Source organism: Apium graveolens, chromosome 11, assembly GCF_009905375.1.
Source record: "Apium graveolens cultivar Ventura chromosome 11, ASM990537v1, whole genome shotgun sequence".
NCBI classification, from domain to species: domain Eukaryota; kingdom Viridiplantae; phylum Streptophyta; class Magnoliopsida; order Apiales; family Apiaceae; genus Apium; species Apium graveolens.
In genome coordinates this window covers 200,408,730-200,429,555 of record NC_133657.1, presented here as the reverse complement: position 1 = coordinate 200,429,555, position 20,826 = coordinate 200,408,730, and the positions used below count along the sequence as shown (strand labels likewise).

At 33.9% G+C, this 20,826-nt stretch overlaps 1 protein-coding gene across 3 annotated transcripts; it reads right to left on the bottom strand.

Moving 5' to 3' along the window:
* Positions 1-10,912: 10,912 nt before the first annotated feature.
* LOC141698603 (uncharacterized) lies at positions 10,913-15,373 on the bottom strand. 3 transcript variants are annotated; one of them, XM_074503369.1, is made up of 5 exons: positions 15,043-15,373; positions 14,602-14,956; positions 14,354-14,505; positions 12,950-13,051; positions 10,913-11,283 (listed from the first exon to the last, which is right to left on the bottom strand). In XM_074503369.1, exons 2-5 carry the CDS (start codon positions 14,642-14,644, stop codon positions 11,263-11,265), a joined length of 318 nt encoding a protein of 105 aa, XP_074359470.1. In that variant the 5' UTR covers positions 14,645-14,956; positions 15,043-15,373; the 3' UTR covers positions 10,913-11,262. The 3 variants fall into 3 exon arrangements, with proteins under 3 accessions (XP_074359470.1, XP_074359472.1, XP_074359471.1); XM_074503371.1 differs by having other exon boundaries at positions 10,913-11,267; positions 15,043-15,370; XM_074503370.1 differs by having other exon boundaries at positions 14,354-14,446; positions 15,043-15,365.
* Between the last annotated feature and the right edge of the window lie 5,453 nt (positions 15,374-20,826).

Sequence of the window (20,826 nt, the reverse complement as noted above, 5' to 3'; positions counted from 1 at the left end):
TAACAACTAGCCATAACGACAGATAAATCTGTGAGTAAAACTGTAACTTCAGTCACAGGTGTTTCTGAACCATCAACCTCATAACCTTCAACTTCCCAACCTCAACAACCATACTTTCGATCTCAGTGGCTGCAAAAATCTGGCTCTCAACCAGCTTCTATAGATGATCTACTAGTGGAGCAGATTTCTGGACTAGCCAACATCTCACAGCATCTTTTGACTACAAATATGAGCAACCACGACTATTAAGTTATCATGCTTACTTACAATGAAGAGGTTGAGGAGCAAAAGGAGAAGATTGTCAATGATACTGAGCAAGATGGGAATGTGGATGCATGGTTGTCTGATGACTTTGCCTTAGAAATGGATCAAGTTTTGGCCAGATTCAGAGAAGAATACATTACTATTCTGGGCAGCAATGCAAAAGACTTGAGTCCACAAGTTGTCTATGATGCCATTACAGATGTATACAAGGCTCAGCTCAAAGCATTTCATCTGTTTGGTAAGACTCTTGAAATCAAATTGACTGGTCATGAAGATAGAATCAGGAAGATGGTAAGGGAAAAGATGGATGAAGTCATTCCCTCTCAAACTGAGATCAAAAATTAATTCAAAACCTTCTCAGAACAAATGTCTAAGTTTGATCTCAGTGGGATTGATAAAAACATAACTCAACTCAAGGATTCTTTTGTAGCCTTGCACAATCAAGTTCAAAATCATATCACTAAATCTAATGACACAAGGTTGAAGTTGGATCAGATGCACAATTCAAGATACACTCTTTCTCCCTTGGTCATGGATGAGATTCAGAAGTTTGTGCAAGCTACATTTGGATCATCTACTTCTATCTTTACATTAAGCTCTCATCAACCTGCATCTACTTCAACAAATTTATAGATTCAATCTCTACAAGGCCAAGTCTCAGTATTGCAAGACTTCAACTCTTCTCTCACTGCACAAGTTCAGGCCTTGACATCTCTTGTCAGGAGCCAAAAAAAGATATCCAGACCCTGGTGGACTCCCATAAGCATCTTCAAATGCAGAATTCTATAGTTTTGGGAGCCATCATGGGTAAACTCAACATACCACTACCTTCTCTACCTGAACAGGTAAGGCCTGAAATCCCTACCCCCCTCCTCATGCTTTCCAACAAGACTAAGAGGGGATAGAGGCTAGATTGGCACAATTAAGATCATCTCAACAACAAGTCCAGGGTGCTGAAAAGGAATTATCTAAAGAAGTTGATCTTGACATGGAGAGACTTATTAGGGCTGTTAAAGGACCTAGTTTGAGCAGAGAGTTTGATGAACTACTCAAAGCCTTAAAAGCTTCTCTCAACAACAATCACTTCACATACAAAAAGGCCCTGGACAAGATAATTAATTTCATAAGAGTGATCATGGTCAATCAGGATAATTTTCTGCAAAAGAAGATAGTGATCAATGCAAATGACCCAGGGACAGACAGATGTATGCAGGTGTCCCTCAATTACCTTGTCTCAAGGAGGGCATCTGAGTTGGATATCTTCATCAACAAAGTCAAAGTTATAACTCATGAAGATACCTTGCTATTAACTGAATTGAGAAATGCTCAAGTGGCTGCTTTTCCTAAAGCATATCTACAGCCAAGTAAGGGTATAACATACATCTGTCCAAACAACAAATAATTTAATGATTTTCAGATCCCCAAATAGTGTGTCATGAGCAACAAGAAGCTTATCATGGTCCTAGAAAATAGCTTAAAAACCAAGAAAAACAAGAACAATGATGATATGGAAATGATAAAGCTACTGATGAGATATCTGGATACTGTAGAAGCTAACTTGCCCAAGACACAAATCAACAAGGATGATTTGGATGATGATGAGCAGAAGAAAGATGATCAAAATCCTTCTAGATCAAATCCATGTCAATCCAGTAAGCCATCTAGCAGTAAGGGTGGAGAGAAGAAGAAGAAGGAGGATGATAAGAAAGATAAAGAAAAGAAGAGAAAAAGTGAGAGGAGGAGCAAGAAGCTTCATGATGGCTCAGATGCACACCAATCCTTAAAAATCCAAACATAACTAGCACAATCCTCAGCTCAACCTACAACATCAACTATCTCAAACATCAAACCACCTTAAACCTCAAATCCAAAAAACAACCAACTCTTTCCTAAAAATTCCAATCAGTACAAGCCAGACAAATCTCAATAAAATGACAACCCTACCTTTAGCCAAACCCTCACTAAAAATCAAGCACAAATCTATTGGGAGAAAGCCTAAGAAATTTAAGCCTACAAAGAAAGAAGACGTCACTGAAAGGTCCATCTGGATCTATTTTAAGGAGTCTAACATTCTACCTCTAAATTGGTGCACCTCAGATGAAGATTATTTCCAACATCTAGCTGAAGAAATAGTTAAAGTCTGGGTTATTTCCATGAGAGAATTTAAAATTTATTTTGAAGATGGGTACTTCATTTTCTTGGCAATGACTTAATAGATTCTCTGTCACCAACATAAATTAAAAGAGTGATAAGTTTGCTAAAGGACAAGGATACTGCTACAAGGGCATGGAGATCAGTTCTAGCTAAATGGTTGATTGAAAGGGAGGAAACAAAGAAAAGAAATGAGGCTGAAGCTGAAGAAAGGAGGAGGAAGTATGATGAAGAAATAGAGATGTATATAAAAAGATCAGAAGAGCTAAAGGTTAAAGGAATGAGCAGAATCTCTAAAGATGGGAAATTTCTAAACATTAAAGCTGGTGGATTCTCAAGGTTTAGAATAGATTTGCTAGACAGTGGTTACCCCAAGGTAGCAAGATAAAAACTTGTATAAGCTCTAAGTGGAACACCTATCATAGAAGAACTTGAAATTCTAGATCACTTGAAGGATATTCTTAGGGAAGAAGCAGATACAAAAACTGTCTTTACCTGATACTTGTAACCATTGAATCTTGTAAATCTTATGTTGTACAAAAGTTGTAATTCTATCAAGCTTTATGTATTAATTTTATATTCCATCATTTTAAACTTGGGGTTAGTCTTGTTAACAGGCTTGAATTTGTGTTAAGAAATCTTCTCACAAATTGGGGGAGATTGTTGTGCAAGAAATGTCTGTACCTTAACAATACTAAGACAATTTGTCAACCCTAAGTAAGTTGTACTGGAGTCTTTTTCTATAAACAGTGTCAAGCCTAAGAATTCTATTTGGAAGAAGATCAAGAAGATCATGCCTCGGAAGAATTATGAAGAAGCTTGGAGTTGAATAAATATGTTTTAGGAAAAATATTCTAAGTCAAGATCTCTACAAGTCACATATTTAGTGTTATACAGAAGTCATTCGAGAACTCCAAATGACTTATCGGGAAGTCAATAAAGGCACTAGAGAACTCACAGAGATATCTACAAGCCAAATTGAAGACATGGAGGTTGGAGATATCGATAAGTCATTTCTTCACTAGAGAACTCAGAGTTATCGACAAGTCAACATTCATTAGAGAACTCTGAGTTATCGATAAGCCAAAATTCATTAGAGAACTCTGAGTTATCGATAAGCCAAAATTCACTAGAGATCTCTGAGTTGTCGACAAGTCATATTTGACTAGAGAACTCTAGGTTATTGATAAGTCAATTAGCCATTAGAGAACTCAGAGTTATCGATAAGTCAAAGTGAAGATATAAAGACTAGAGATCTCTACAAGCCAAATTCTTTTATAGAGAACTCAGAGACCTCTACAAGTAAAATTTGCTATGGAGTATTAGAGATCTCGATAAGCCAATATATTTATCGAGATGTCAATTTCTCTATAGACCAAATGGAGATCTCGAGGTAAAATCTCAATGTACAAAATTGCTAAATCAGTTCAATATCCAAGATCAACAATCAACAAACAATCCAAACAGCTGGATTGACAAGTCTACAAAAAGCAGCTTGAAGGATGTACAAGATTAATGGTGAAGATAACTGACGAAGGAAGAACAAGATAATCACATGATGCTAAAGATATGCTAAGCCAGAAATAGAAGATATACTTTTATATAAATGGAAATGACAAGTGACTGTTTACAAAATCTAATAGCATGTCTTATTGTACACTGTGTAAACCAGCAGTTAACTGGATTATAAAGTTATCACTGGTCCTTTAGTCAGAAGTAACAATTTAGAAAGAAAATCTTGTAACTCTCTCAAGTAGAAGCTAAGCTCTTTATCAACAAAGAGCCTATAAATTTTGTAGAAAAACATTCATAATTTTAATATAAAATTAAGTGAGTTTTGAAGATTTGTGTTCTTTTATTTTCTGCAAGCTTGATCTCTGCATGAACACATTTTTACTACAAGATTTAATTTACTTTGTTCAACCATAAAAGATTCAAGAAAAGCTTAAAAACAGTAAAACACATTCACCCCCTCCCCCTCCGTGTGTTATTCATTTCCTAACAGTCTGAGATTTATATGACCGCTACAAAACGTAGTTTAGACATTAAGTTGAAATCTAGAGTTCCAATAGCAAAAAAATCATAGAAGAGTTCATAAAACCAGATAGTTCTTCTCAAAAGTTATTATTCATAATGACCAATACAAAACTGGAAAAGTAAATAATTTTATTTATTTATTATATTTAAAAGTACGTTTATAATGCCGTTGCAAAGTGCAGATTAGTAAACTAGCTATAATATTTTTTATTAGCTTTGTGTTTGATGAGAGAGCTGCTCAAACTAATTTTTATCTAATTTATAATATTTGTATATATCAGAATTTATAAAAATTTCATGACTCCGCCTCTCTTTGCGGTTTTATTTACTATATATATATCTATATATATATATTAAATATTGTATATTCTCACTGTTTTAATATCGTATTAGTTTTGTTTGTGATACTATTCTGGTTCATTTAATTTGTATTAGTTTCCGGCTCGTTTTATTAAACGTGTTGGTTTTGCTCGACTCGTGAAAATAGACGAGACGAGTTCGGGAAGATGTTTAGGCTCGATTAATAGTAAAATTAAACGAGTCAGCTCGCCCGACTCGTTAAAACCAGCTCGTTTAAAACGAGCCTGCTCGACTCGACTCATGAAATTAAACGGCTAGAGTTCGGACAGAAATTTAGGCTCGATTAGTTAAAATAGTCCACCGGACTTGAATTACGCTCACTCAAAAATCGGCTCTCTTGGACAAAATTATAGTGGTAATTGATAGTGGATATTACCCGAAAAAATTGATAATAGCATCTAGACTAGAGTCAGCCACTTTACACTTGGCCTATATATAATTTAGGATCCATTCATCTAGATTAGTTACAAAGTATAGTTATAAAGTATTTTTAAATAACAATGTTGCGGTATATATCTCAAGCCTTGTGAGAGTAGTATATATACCCAGATAATAGAAGAGATGACTACAAATTAAATGGATGATTACATTGAATATTTTGTATCATTTTTGTAAAAGATTTAGATTTCTTTTTTAAAAGTTTTCTTGTGGAATTATAATATTATGTATACCCTCTAGTTTCACAAGACTTTAAGCTACTAATCACGTAAAGTTTAGATGGAAAGAAATGGCAGATTAAGACAAAGAAACTAAAAACACGCGATGTTATAAATCACGACGATAATCACTACTACATTATACTTGCCTCGATCCGTAATTTAATGTTGTTAATCATGCATGACTACATCATTTTGTATGTTCGCTTAATAGACGTACAATTAGTTTCATGGTTACCTATCAACTTGTGGCCCAACTTAATTTCATTCCCTCTTAAAAATCTCACTTATCAGAACTCTGGTGTCTTGGTGAATGTTCAAGTATATGCCAAATTGGAGAGCCATGGAGCCAAGAAAAACTAAGGAGAGCACGATTAGACTGACATACCCAATGCTGACGAAGTCTAACTACACGACATGGGCCCTAAAGATGAAAGTATTTATGCAAGCGCATGGTGTATGAGACGTAATTGATCCAAAGGATCCCAAGGAGATCTTAGAATAGAGAACGGATAAAATAGCACTCGCAGGGATCTATCAAGCAATCCCTGAGGACGTACTTTTGTCTGTGGCCGAAAGGAAAACAGTAAGAGAAGTATGGGATGCAATCAAAACTCTGTGTCTAGGGCTTGATAAAGTGAAGAAGGAGAGAGCTCAAACTCTTAAATCCGAGTTTAAATTGATGACCATGAGAGAAATAGAGTAGCTTGATGATTTTTGTGCAAGATTAAGTGGTGTGGTGACGAACATCCGAGCATTGGGTGAGATGGTTGAGGAGACATACGTGGTCAAGAAACTACTTCGAGTAGTACCCACAAGATTCTTGCAAATAGCTTCAGCCATTGAACAATTTGAAAACCTGGATACCATGTCTGTAGAAAAAATTGTTGGATCTCTCAAGGCACATGAAGAGAGATTGAAGGGACAGACAGAAGCCAATGGTGGACAACAACTGTTACTAACAGAGGAAGAATGGGTAAAGCGTGAAAGCAGTGAAGGAAAATTGTTGTTGTCAAGAGAAGAGTGGCTGAAAAAGACGAGCAAAGGAGGTTATGGGAGTAGCAGTGACAACCGAGGTAGAGACTATGGACGTAGACCGTGTGATAGAAGTCAAGTGAGATGTTTCAATTGTCAAGCTTACGGATATTACGCAGGAGAATGTAGGAAATCAAAACGAGAGAGGGAGCAAAATTCTGAGATAAATCTAACCCAGACAACCGACGATGAAACTGCACTCCTTATTTTTGAGTGCGGAGGTGCAAAGAAAGGGATAGTGCTGCTAAATGAAGGTGGAATGCGCCCAACGATTAAGTCAAATGCAAACAGTACGGGCGGTGAATCAAATGTTTGGTACCTAGATAATGGGATCAGTAACCACATGTCCGGACAATGATCAAAGTTCAAGAATTTGGACGAAAAGGTGATAGGCAAGGTGAAGTTCGGGGACGGGTCCATAATAGACATCAAAGGAAAAGGGTATTTCCACTTTACTTGCAAGAACGGTGAAGAAAGAGTCTTACAAGAGGTATATTTTATTCCCACGCTCTGTAACAATATAATTAGTTTGGGTCAACTATCAGAGTATGGTAATAAGGTGATCTTATCAGGTGATTACTTGTGGATCTATGATAAGAGTGAAAAATTGTTTGTAAAAGTAAAAAGAACTAATAACAGATTGTATAAGCTGGTTATGGGAGAAAAGAGAGGTGTATGTTTATTGACCAAGGAAGAGGAGAACTCATGGCTTTGGCATCTGCGACTGGGCCATATAAATTTCAAAGCTATGCTTCTCATGGCCAGGAATAAGATGGTATATGGTTTTCCGGATTTGGTTCAACCAAAGGAAATGTGCAGTGGATGTCTATTGGAAAAACAAGTACGACATCCATTCCCTTCCAAAACTAATTATGCTACTACAAGGAGCCTAGGACTTATCCATGGGGATATTGGTGGTCCCATCTCACCACCAACATCGGCTGGAAACAAATACTTCTACATTTGGTTGATGATTACAGTCGTGTGATGTGGGTTTTCATGATCAATGCTAAGGATGAAACTCTATATATGTTCAAAAATTCAAGGCATTGGTTGAGAAAGAATCCAAGGAAGAGATACAAGTATTAAAAACTGATAGGGGAGGTGAGTTTTGCTCAAAAGAATTCACAACTTTTTACGAGATGGATGGAATAACTCGACACTATACAACTACCTATTCTCCACAACAGAATGGTGTGGTAGAGCGTTGAAATAGAACCGTGGATGCAATGGCTCGAAGTTTGTTGAAAGAGCGAGAAATGCCAGCATATATGTGGGGAGAGGCTGTTAGACATGCCGTTTATTAGTTGAACAGATTACCTACACGAGCTCTGTCGGAATTGACCCCATATAAAGCGTGGTCAGAGAAGAAACCGCAGATTGATTATTTGAAAGTTTCGGATGTATTGCTCATATGAAGATGCCCAATGTCCATGTAAAGAAATTAGACGATCGGAGCAAACTGGTTATACATTTAGGAAGAGAGCCTGGGACGAAAGGATATCAATTGTATGATCCAAACACAGGGGCTTGCATATAAGTCGAGACGTCGTTTTTGAGAAAGCTAAAACTTGGAAGTGGAAGGAAGAATAAGCAGAACGATGTCATAAATTTGGTGGTTTTATAGTAGTTGGGCATCTGGTCGAAGTAAACGAAGACCCTACTTAATATGAGGGAAGTGAAGATGCAAAAAATGACGTGATGACACCACAATCAAGTGGCTCACAGACATCACAATCACGTGTCTCAAAAACTCAATAGTGAAGTCAGAACAATGACTCTGAAAACTCCAGTGAGAATAGCGGACCAGTGAGAACCAGACGACTCAGTGACATATACAACAATACCGAAGAGATTAGAAATTAAAGATGAGCTACTACTGTTGGGGGTGGATGAACCAGTCACATACAAGCAAGCAGTAAAAGAAAAGGTCTGGAGGAGTGCAATGAAGGCTGAAATCGAGGCGATTGAGAAGAATAGAATGTGGGAATTAACAGATTTTCCCTCGAGAAAATGACCTATTGATCTGAAGTGGGTTTTTAAGTTAAAGAAAAACACTAGTGGTGAAGTAGTAAAACACAATGCACGCTTGGTGGCAAAGAGCTATGTACAGAGGTTCGGTATTGATTACGAAGAGGTTTTTGCTCCGGTTACAAGGTTGGAGACGGTACGGTTATTACTGGCTCTAGCAGCAAAAAAAATCAATGGGAAATTCATAATTTAGATGTAAAAACAGCATTTCTAAATGGTGTATTACAAGAGGAATTTTATGTGAGCCAACCGGAGGGGTATGAAATAGAGGGCCAGGAGGGAAAAGTTTATAAATTGGTCAAGTCCCTGTATGGTTTGCGTCATGCACCACGGGCTTGGTACGCTTAGTTGAATAAGTGCCTGGAGAAATTGGGTTTCATAAAGTGTCCTTTTGAACAAGCTGTGTACATAAGACGACAAGGAAATGAGTCTTTGTTAATTGGAGTATATGTCGATGATCTACTTGTTACTGGGACAAGTCTGGAGAGTATTTTTACTTTTAAACTACAGATGAGTAGTGAGTTCAAGATGAGTGATCTCGGGAAACTATCTTATTACCTGGGTTTAGAAGTCGAGCAGGGAGAAGGCTTCATAGAGCTTAAATAAATGTCATATGCAAAGAAAGTTTTGGAAAAAGCAGGGATGTCTGATTGTAACCCAATCAAGTACCCGATGGACCCAAAACTAAAGCTACACAAGGATGAAAGGGGCAGTCCAGTGGATTCCACAGAATTTAAAAGTATGATAGGTGAATTGAGATATTTGGTTTACACAAGACCGGGAATAGCTTAAGCAGTTGGAGTGGTCAACAGATATATAGAGAAGCCTACGGAGTTACACATGAATGCAGCAAAAAGAATTCTTAGATATATAAAGGTTACGCTGGTATATGGCTTGATCTATGTAAAAGGGTGACGGAATTATTTGCTATCAGGATATTCAGACAGTGATCTAGCAGGAAGCTTGGATGATAGAAAAAGTATAGGAGGCATGGCCTTCTATTTAGATGAATCGCTAATCACCTAGGTTTCAGAAAAACCAAGGTGTGTAGTTTTGTCATCCTGTGAAGCCGAGTTTATGGCAGCTACGGCTGCAACATGCCAAGGAATCTGGCTGCAGAAATTATTGAGTCATATATTAGATGTACCAGTTGGACTTGTCAGGTTATATATTGATAACTAGTCAACCATTGATTTGGCTAAAAATTATGTCTTTCACGGGCGTAATAAGCACATACACGTGCGTTATCATTTTATCAGAGACTGCGTGGAGAATGGATCAATTGTCATCAAGCATATTGGTACAAAACCAGCAGCGAGCGGATGTTCTGACGAAACCAATGTCTGTTGTCAAGTTTGAAAAAATGCGTGAACTACTAGGGGTTAAGAATCTTATAGACGTTTAGATTAAGGGGGAATATGTTGGAATTTTATTAATCTAAACATATGTTTTTGTTTTGAATAAGTCAGCTGCGTCTGACGTGTAGGTGCACAAGAATAGGTCTCTAGAGGTTGAGTTTTGTAAGGAGGGTCGTGGGGCTTAAATGGGAATGTCTTCCTTGTTTTTAGCATACACTTGGTTAGTTTCTTATTAGTACTAGTTTTCCTGTACTTCATTAGTTTCTTTTAAAAAATTAATCCACCAGTCTTTGAGAAGTAAACCAAGCTAGCTAATACTCTATGTTTCATATATTTTACTTTATCTAATATCTGCTCTGGTATCAGAGCCAGGTTGAGACGGTCCATGAATGTACCTAGGAAAAAGGCAGATGGGCTAACCTCAGACATGGTTTAAGTGGGAGGCAGGTGAACCTTCCAGTATGAGCCCAGGGGAGACAGAAAGGCAGAAGGATTCCAGTATGGGTGTAAAGGGAGCAGATCACACAATCAAGTGACAGATTCGGGTCGAGTCTGATGTGTGAAAGGGGAGATTGTTAAGAGTTGTCCCACATCATTTGTGAGAGGGGCAGTTTGCTAGAATATAAGCAGTCGGATAACTCCATTAGTATGAGGCTTTTTGGAAGGTTCCCAAAACCAAGCCCGTGAATGCTCAACCCAAAGCGGACAGTATCATACTAATGTGAAGTTAGGTCTGCTCAGCAAGCCAAACACTAATATCATTATAAGTTTTCTCAAAAGAATGGTCATACATATATACATAATTAATACATTTTTTGGTGAGTTAAAATCTACGGAAATTGGGATAGATTTTGATGATTACATGTACAAAATTTGGGTTCAATATATGCACTATTTCCTACCGTTCTCTAAATTGGTAGGAATTCTATACTTCATCAATTCTAACCACTTTTTTCTGATAAGTTTTGCCAATAATCTATTGCCGTTTTTTTACAGGGGTACCTGTAGCATATGCTTCACTTGGTTTAAATGCATTCCTGGTTTATAAAATTAGTTGGTTAATCACGTATCTCTTACATCTTAGGGTATAGACAACACATACTTGTCTACATCAATATAGAAGGAAAAGAAATTTGCATATTCCCAACCAAAATAAAAGAATATGACACTTTAATTATTTGATACTTTAACTTTCATAATTTCTCGTCCTCCGTTCTCAACAGAAACCAAAAAAAATTGCATTTTAGTATATGGACTGACAACTGGTTGAGGGATATGCGCAACAGTATAAGCTCAACAGCATATGCTGAACTCGTTCCTTTTTAGTTCTCTTCATCAAAGAACTCGGTCCTCATGTACGCACCTTTCAGTTATCCTGCAAAGAACAGGATCTAAAATCAAAATAATATATGTGTTCTCTATCTCGCTATAGATAATTATATGTAGATACTGATCCTAAGCTTATCAGAAATATAGAAGAAATTAAATTGCGAAAAATTGATCCAAAATTAATTTCGTCAGTCCATAGTTATGTCTTTCGTTATATGCACTCCATTTGCTTCTACATCGTAGCAGGCCCATCCCCTTTCTTAAGCCCAGTGAGTAGTTAAAACACTTTCTTCACCTTCATATGCTTTCTTCATCTTGGATAAAATCTTAATGTGCAAAAGAACTTTATATGTTAATAAGGACGTTGCTGTGCCAGTGTACAGTGGAAATTCCATTTTTTGATTAGTAAGTGGGATCAGTAGGTATCAACATTAGGGTTAATATTTAATTAGTTTTATTTCCGAACAATGTTTTCTTTAGCTAGTACAGTCAAATTAATTTTTTGAATTAATCATTTATTTAGAACATTGGGATTTCCATCCATGATCAATGGGTCGAAAGAGCTATGGTGAATAGCCTCAAGTAAGATAGGGTGTTCCTTAATGGTAGGGGAAGGATTTAATGTGTATATGATGATTCTGTAATAGTTCTTGCCACTTCTTCTTGAGCTCTGAGTGGTATTTCTCATAGTACGGCATTAATAATCATTTGAACTATCCATGCCTATTACATCTAAAGATATTCTGATGTATGATGACGACGATAGAGATGACAATGAAAATATGGAATATTTTAAGAGTATATTTAATATAATTAACGAAGATATGCGGTTAAGACACCTTAAATTACGTGAAAAAATCAAATGGGATAACTAATTTGGGATGGAGGGAGTACTATGTAACTATATATAGAATATTGACAGAGAAAATGAGAAATATGGAAGTTGATATCCATGGATAGCAAACACTTAAACTACATGTATGTTCACAAAATATAACGAAACGGTTGCACATTTTAATTTACCCATCAATGGCCTATATAACCCGAATATATAATTGCATACTATTCTAAGATTTCGTCAAAACATAGCTAAAGACACCGATGTATAAGTGTCAGATCATTCAATACTAACCTGACCCAAAGCCTATATGTAAAACTAGGTATCTTATATTTGGGTCAGTTCCATTGTCAACTAATGCAACACTTCTCCTAAAACTTTGGGTTTTAAGCAATAAGTTTTACGACTACTGCAACACCTATTAATATGACAGTGATTATTTATGGTAACACTTTGTATACGACGGTGTAACATATATGACCTGCAAAACTTTAAAAATTTATTATCATACTAATAACTAAAACACTTTATTACCATAATAAAAGTGTTGTTATCCCTACTAGCACTACAACAAATCTGACCATTTACGACAGTTTTTTTGAACTGAAATCGTCGTAATTGAGCCATTTACGATGGAAAAAAATCGTCATTTTTGGTCGAGTAGTAAGTTCATTTTTTCGTCACAAGATAAAATTACGTCGCAACTTAGGAAGTAGGGCCCACATAATCAATAAAATAATAAATCTACTTACGACGAAATAGATCATCGTAAGATACCAAAATACGATGAAAAATAATGTCGTAAGTTTTGTACTTACGATAGAAAAAATGTCGGATATTACTTTACGAGACCCACTTTTAATAAGATAAAACATAATTTTACGACAAACCATAATGTCATCTCGATCTTGGCGCTGGTATCCATTCAAGCACACTACTAATGACTTGGCACTAGGAATTCCTTTTAAATCCCTAATAGGTCTGTACATAACCTGAAATGGATAAAAATAAGTTATAAAACAAGCAAAAACAAGTTAGCGTGCAATACCAAGCTCCAGTGCTTTAGATTTATGGTCACAGAACTAGTCAGCTATTTGAACAAAAGAAAAATAAAGATATACATCTAATCTTTAGCTTATCTACTCAGGAGAAAAGAGTGCTCAACGTAACATCCTAATCAGCATTTAGAAGCTACAAACAGTTTGAGTTGATCAGTCATTTTACTGATGTAAATCACATACATTAATAAAAGCTACTTAAACTAAAAAAAAGACCAAAATAATAAGGGACGAGATGATAATAGAATGTGCAATCACACTAACCAATTTGGAGGTGAATCTGATTCTTGAGAATACTACATTATATTAAGAAAAACCAGAACATGCATAAGTACTAATGTTAAAGAGAATAAAGTAGATCTAATGGTCAAATACAACCATTACATTGTCTCGAATCCTTCCAAAAACTTAAAGATCTAATTGCAATAAACCTAATTACATATCACATGATAATGGGCCCGAGGCTTTAATAAATAAGAATCAGCCGGCCTGAAGGGCCCCTCCAGCCCACTAAGTCTACTACTACTAGCCACAAACCACCTAAACTACTACTGTAAAACAGAGTGATCAGTACGCAATACGCACGGCTCTATACGCAAGACGGAGGCAATACGCAAGACTCTATATGCACAAGCTAAATTAGGCCCTAATGCATTGATTTTATTTAAACCATTAAAACTGAAAGAGGACAGCTAACCTTATTCCTAAAGTGTATGTTGTAAAACAATTATCTCAATCCACAGGCTACTTCCACTACATGTAGAATAAAGTAATTCATCAGGTAAGGATGCAGAGTCAGCTTCAAAGATGTCAACCTTTTTCATTGAGGGTTTTCCAAAACAATTTTGAAGAATTTGAACCAACGCATACTAGTAATCAGAATATACTCACCAGTTAATGAATTCTGATAACAACAGTTGCTAGGTTTAAGGGACAAATGTGACTGAAAGATACACACCAAGACAGAGGCAGCCATGGACAAAGAGATCTTGATATGATACACATTTTTCTAATATTCAGTATCATAGACAAAGAGCTCTAAGTATGGATTGTGAACATCCTATAAGCAAATTATTCAGTATACCTATATTTATCTAATATTCCTGGACATAAATGATACAAAGATAAAGGAAGTATACTCGATCACTGTCGATGTTTTAGTAGAATTAAGTAGCATTAGAACTGCTATAAGAGGTAGAATCTAAACTGTTGAAACAATTGAACTTTTGCATCTACCTTTTCTAATGCTCGTCGACTAGTTTCATCAACTGGGAACAATTGCAGCTTCAGCTTCGATGATACTTGTGCACTTTTATCAACACAAAGAGTCTGCAAGGAAGTTTCTGATGAAGGTACAACATTTTCGGTAGGGTCCACACAGTTATCCCCTGAAGTGCATTTTAGTTTTCGAAAACACAAAAAAGTACACAATAGAGTAAAAACAACACAAAAGGACCCATCTCCAACAAATCCCTGATATTTACCTTTTCCAGGTTCATTAGTTTTATTAAAGGCAGTCCTCTCCATTTGCTCAGCAACATCAGTAAGTAGAGAAATGCCATAAATGGCATCATCTTCGTCTTCTAGCCTTTTATATGCAGCTGTGGAGGTAGCATAACCTGTCACATGTACAGTGAGGAGAAATTAAATTTGGTGAACAGATGATTAATATGATATTAAATATTCACTTATTGAACTTTAAAATACTACATCGTGTTTATGAGTAAAAGCAAGAAGAAAACTGGTATGGCAAAACAAACTTAGCTTCAGATATATGATGAAGAATACTGTCTGGACAAACAATGATTGCACAAAACTCCAATACCCAAAATTGAGAGCCTGAGAGAGAGGGAGATATAGTGAAATAGGTCGATAGAGAGAGAGTGAGAGATATAGTTTAAATAGATAAAAGAAGAGAGTTATACCTTAAAACAATATACAAATCCTTGAAATCTTTGAATCTATTGCTCAAATGTGTGGCTTGAAAGCAACTCCGAATCCATAAGAGAGCTTGAACCCAAATCTTTTTCTAATCCTAATTGAAATACTTTCCTTCGACCCTTTAAACCCTTGAATCTGATGCTCTAATCCGTGGCTCTAATGTGACTCGAATCGAACACTCAACTCGTTCCTCGTTAAACCAGTTGCTTTCTGCTTTTACCTAATTTCAGAGATGAACAAATTGTAAAGAGTGAAGGAGAGTATGAAGTAATTTCCCCAAATTGTTTCCCCCTCTATTATTGTCTGAAATTTTCACCTCCCGCTTAGTCAAAATAGTGGCAGCCCAACCCAAATTTTAGCCATTCGACCCGATTATTTCAGTAGCCCGACCCATGTTACATCAATCTTTTTAATTTTATGATATGAATTTGAAATTACACTCATTTTAATTATTACAATAATTTATTATTTTATCTAATTTTTATAATTTTAAAATTGTTCATGATGTTATTTTATATTTAAAAGTATTTTAGTTACTTCAATCAAAATAACCTCAAATGTTCAGTTAGGCCATCTATGGTGTAGTGTATATAAATTATAAATTTATATAAGTTATTTATTATTGTTATAAAATTAAATTTATATATAATTATATTATATTATACGATTTCGAGTATGAATTTCAATAGATATATATATATATATATATATATATTAGTGATATAACTAAAATTTTATATCAAAATAATTTCATTTAGTTTGCCATTTTAAAAGTCAAATATCAGTTTGACTAGTACATTTAACTAGTATTTATTTCTGAATTTGTGTATCGATTATTTTAACAATATTTCTCAACGATCCAACCGTATGGATGTCATATATATATATATATATATATATATATATTAGTGATATAACTAAAATTTCATATCAAAATAATTTTATTTGGTTTGCCATTTTAACTGTCACACATCAGTTTGACTAGTACAACTAACTACTGTTAAATCCTGAATTGGTGTTTCAATTATTTTAAAAATAATTTTCAACAATCCAACCGTATGAATGTCAATATATATATATATATATATATATATATATATATATATATATATATTAGTCATATAACCAAAATTTCATGTCAAAATAATTTTATTTGGTTTGTCATTTTAACACTCAAGCATGAGTTTGACTAGTATAGCTAACTAGTGTTTACTTCTGAATTTGTGTTTCGATTATTTTAAAAATATTTCTTAACGATCCAACCATATGGATGTCAATAGATATATATATTAGTGATATAACCAAAATTTCATATTATAATAACTATATTTGGTTTATCATTTTAACAGTCAAGCATCAGTTTAACTAATACAACTAACTAATGTTTAATACTGAATTGGTGTTTCGATTATTTTGAAAATATTTCTCAACGATCCAACTATATGGATGTCAATAAATATATATATTAGTGATATAACCAAAATTTTATATCAAAATAATTTTATTTGGTTTGCCATTTAACAATCGAGCATGAGTTTGACTAGTACATCTAACTAGTGTTTAATCCTGAATTTGTATTTTGATTATTTTAAAAATATTTCTCAACGATCCCACTGTCTGGATGTCAATAGATATATATATTTTAGTGATATAACCAAAATTTCATATCAAAATAATTTTATTTAATTAGTCATTTTAACAGTCACGCATGAGTTTGACTAGTACAACTAACTAGTGCTGAATCCTGAAATAGTGTTTCGATTATTTTAAAAATAATTTTTAACGATCCAACTATATAGATGTCAATAGATATATATATTAGTCATATAACCAAAATTTCATGTTAAAATAATTTTATTTGGTTTGCCATTTTAACAGTCAAGCATGAGTTTGACTAGTACAGCTACCTAATGTTTACTTCTGAATTTGTGTTTCGATTATTTTAAAAAAAATTCTCAAAGATCTAACCATATGGATGTCAATAGATATATATATTAGTGATATAACCAAAATTTCATATTATAATAATTATATTTGGTTTGTCATTTTAACAGTCAAGCATCGATTGACTAATACAACTAACTAGTGGTTAATCCTGAATTAGTGTTTCGATTATTTTGAAAATATTTCTCAATGATCCAACCTTATGGATGTCAATAAATATATATATAAGTGATATAACCAAAATTTCATATCAAAATAATTTTATTTGGTGTGCCACTTTAACAGTCAAACATGTGTTTGACTAGTACATCTAACTAGTGTTTACTTCTGAATTTATTTTTCGATTATTTTAAAAATATTTTTTATTGATCCAACTGTATGGATGACAATATATATATATATATATATATATTAATGATATAATCAATATTTCACATTAAATAATTTTTATCAAAATATTCAATTTTTTTGAAATTTCTCATATGTCACTCAAACAAATAAATGTTGACATCAATGTGGTCGGATCATGAAATAATATTTTTAAAAAATTGAAAATATTAGAAATTAGGTGCTAATTTACGACGAAATCTGTCATAAATTACTGGTTCCCAAAAATTTAAGAAAAGTCAAATTTATGGCCAAAATTTTGGGGAAAAACTTGAATTTCCCTCTTTGATAACTTACGACAAATTCTAATTTATGTCGTAAATTGGACGATCAGATCTTTTCCGTCACAAATATTTCATCGTAAGTTTTGAAAAAATAATTTTTTTATTTAATTTCAAGTTAAAATTTTAATAAAAAGAATTAACTTACGACGGAATTAGATTTTCGTCGTAGGTTGAATGGCGTCGTTCCTCCACGTGGCTGACTCCATCCTTTTTTTATTCCATTGATGCTAGTTTTAATAATAAAATAATCAATTTACGACAGATAGTATTTTCCATCGTAAATAAGTACGACGAAAAAATATTTCCGTCGTAAGTTTGGCGCGCATTTTTTTCCGTCGTAAGTTGGTCGTCTTAAATGGCCGAATTTGTTGTAGTGTAGAAAATTGGACTAAAAGTGACCGTCACTAAAAATGACCGTTAGTGGTCAAATATAAAGTCAACTTGCCATGCCCTCTGACCAAAAAATATTTGTGACCGAACAGTTTCAACCGTAGTTAGAAATGACCGTCATTGGTCGCATATCTAGAAATAAAGATGACCGATTTTTGTCACTTTTGCTGAATGACCGTGAGTAGTCACAAATTCTCCTTGTCACTGGGCGGGAATTTTGCCACCAGTATGAGTTTAAAATATTAGAAACCGAAAACCACCACAAACGGTCAATTCTGTACAAGTGACCTTGTGCAGTCATTTTTGTTCTTCATCCCATGAGCGGGAAATTTGCCGCCCATTGGTTTTTAAAATTTTAAAATAACGTAGTGATTATGTGCGGTCACAACTGAAACCATCATTTTTGGTCACATGTAGATTTAAAATTTTATTAAAATGTATATTAATTATATTTTAAAATTATGAAAAAATACGGAAATGTTCAAAGTAAATTCATTATTTTTTCTTAAACTAAATTTAGACACTATAATTTATTAGAATTTAAATTTTATTCAAAATGCTAATTTTTTTTATCATTAGAAAATTGTGATAAATATTAAAAAAAAAGTTTAAAAGCTAATCAAATTATTGTTCGGCCCGAATTGACATGTGGGATAATTAATAAATATAATCGGAAGTATCGACTTAATTTATCATAGTTTCATCATCAAATATTCGGTAAATCGTAAATTAAATTTAAAAATTGTACATATATTACCTTTGTATCACAAAAATTATGTATAGCATTATAAATATAAGCAAGTGATTGATCATTGAAGAAATTCTCAATGTAATAATATAACATGTCAAATATTGTTTAGGGGTTTGATTTACGGGTTAACACTTGTGAGTTACTAAAAATAAAATTTAGACCATCAAAACGTACGAATCTAGAATTTACAAAATCTAAGAAACACGTACAATAATTAGAAAGATATACTAACTCATAACATCTCTATTTCCAAATAAATAAATTAAAATTTATATTAAAAGCGACTGCATTTGGTCAAATTGAACAACTTAATGACCAAATTTCATTTTCAGTCATTTTTACGAGACTAAACAACTGGATATGGTCGCTACAAGTTAGTAGAAGTGGCTGAATTTGGTCATTTTTTCTGACCAAGCGACCAAATTTAGTCAAATATTTCAGTCATTCTTGCTGGTATGGTCTAAACTACTGAATGCAGCCACTAATAATTAGATATTATGTTAGTATCACAAAAATTATGTATAGTATTATAAATATAAACAAGTAATTGATCATTATAGAAATTCCCAAAGTAATAATATATCATGTCAAATATTATACCATTCAGGGTTTGGGGTTGAGTAGTTCGATATAAGGGTTAACACTTTTAAGTTACTAAATTGAAATTTAGACCATCCAAATGTACTGATCTAAAATTTACAAAACTAAGAAACAAATACAATAATTAGAAAGATATACTAACTCATAACATCTCTATGTCCAATAAATTAATTGAAATTTATATTTAAAGCGACTACATTTGGTCAATTTTAACGATAAAAATGACCAAATATCGTGTTAGTCACAACAGATATTAGTATAATCGACTGAATTTGGTCACACCTGTTGCACAAGTGACCACATGTGGTCATATTTATTGCACGTGGATATCTAAAGCGACGAAAATCAGTAATTTTGTGGCACGTATTTCGTGCAAAATGACCATATTTTGTCACATATATCTGCCACGTGGATGGTTATAAGCGACCATTTTCGGTCGCTGTGTAGAATAGATTAAAACCTAAAAATCTACTGCTTCTTCTTTTCTATTGGCCTCCTCTTCTTTATTGTCCTCCTCCACCATTTTTCTTCCTTCAAGCAACTGATGTGCAACTTCTATCAAGGTAATAACTCTTTTTTATCATTTATTTTTTTGTTAATTGTTTATTATACCTTAATATGTATTAATATCATTTGGGGTGAAATTGCATTTACGAAATTAATGTGAATATTTGTTGTTGTTATAAGTATAATTACGAAATTGGTGTGCTTGGTGACATTTGGATCACTTTTGATATGCATATTAGTCAATTATTTAGCTCACTTTTCATGATTATTCAACAAATATATGTCCATGAATGTGGAATTAGAATTTTTAATTTACGAAATGAGTATGATGATTCGTTATTGTAAGTATCATTGTATTATTATTGTACTTGGAAGCATTTAACTCAATCGTAATGTGTATTTATTAATAATTTGAAAATGAACTCATTTATTTTGAAATTTTAATATAGGATTATAATTGCATAATATGGATATTTTGTAGATGGCATCTGATCGAAGTTCGATGCAACATTGGATTGATGAAAGGAATAATGTATTGGATGAATACAAAGTCGGTGTAAAAGAATTCATTGATTTTGCTCTCAAGAAAAAAGATTCAAAAGGTAACATAAGATGTCCATGTAATGAGTGTGGAAACCTGTTCTTCTTTCAGCCAGACACAGTGACCTATCATTTATATCGATTCAGTATTATAGAATCGTATACAACGTGGGATTTGCATGAGGAAAGAAATAGGCCGCCGGTTCAAACTAGGTCGAGTTCTAGTCATACGGGTTATAGAGATGATGATATGTATGATGCCCACGAAATGCTTAGAGACTTTAGAGAGGCGCATGCAGATTTTGAGAATATTGAGGAAGAACCGAATGCAACAGCACGTAAATTTTATGAGATGGTTGACAATG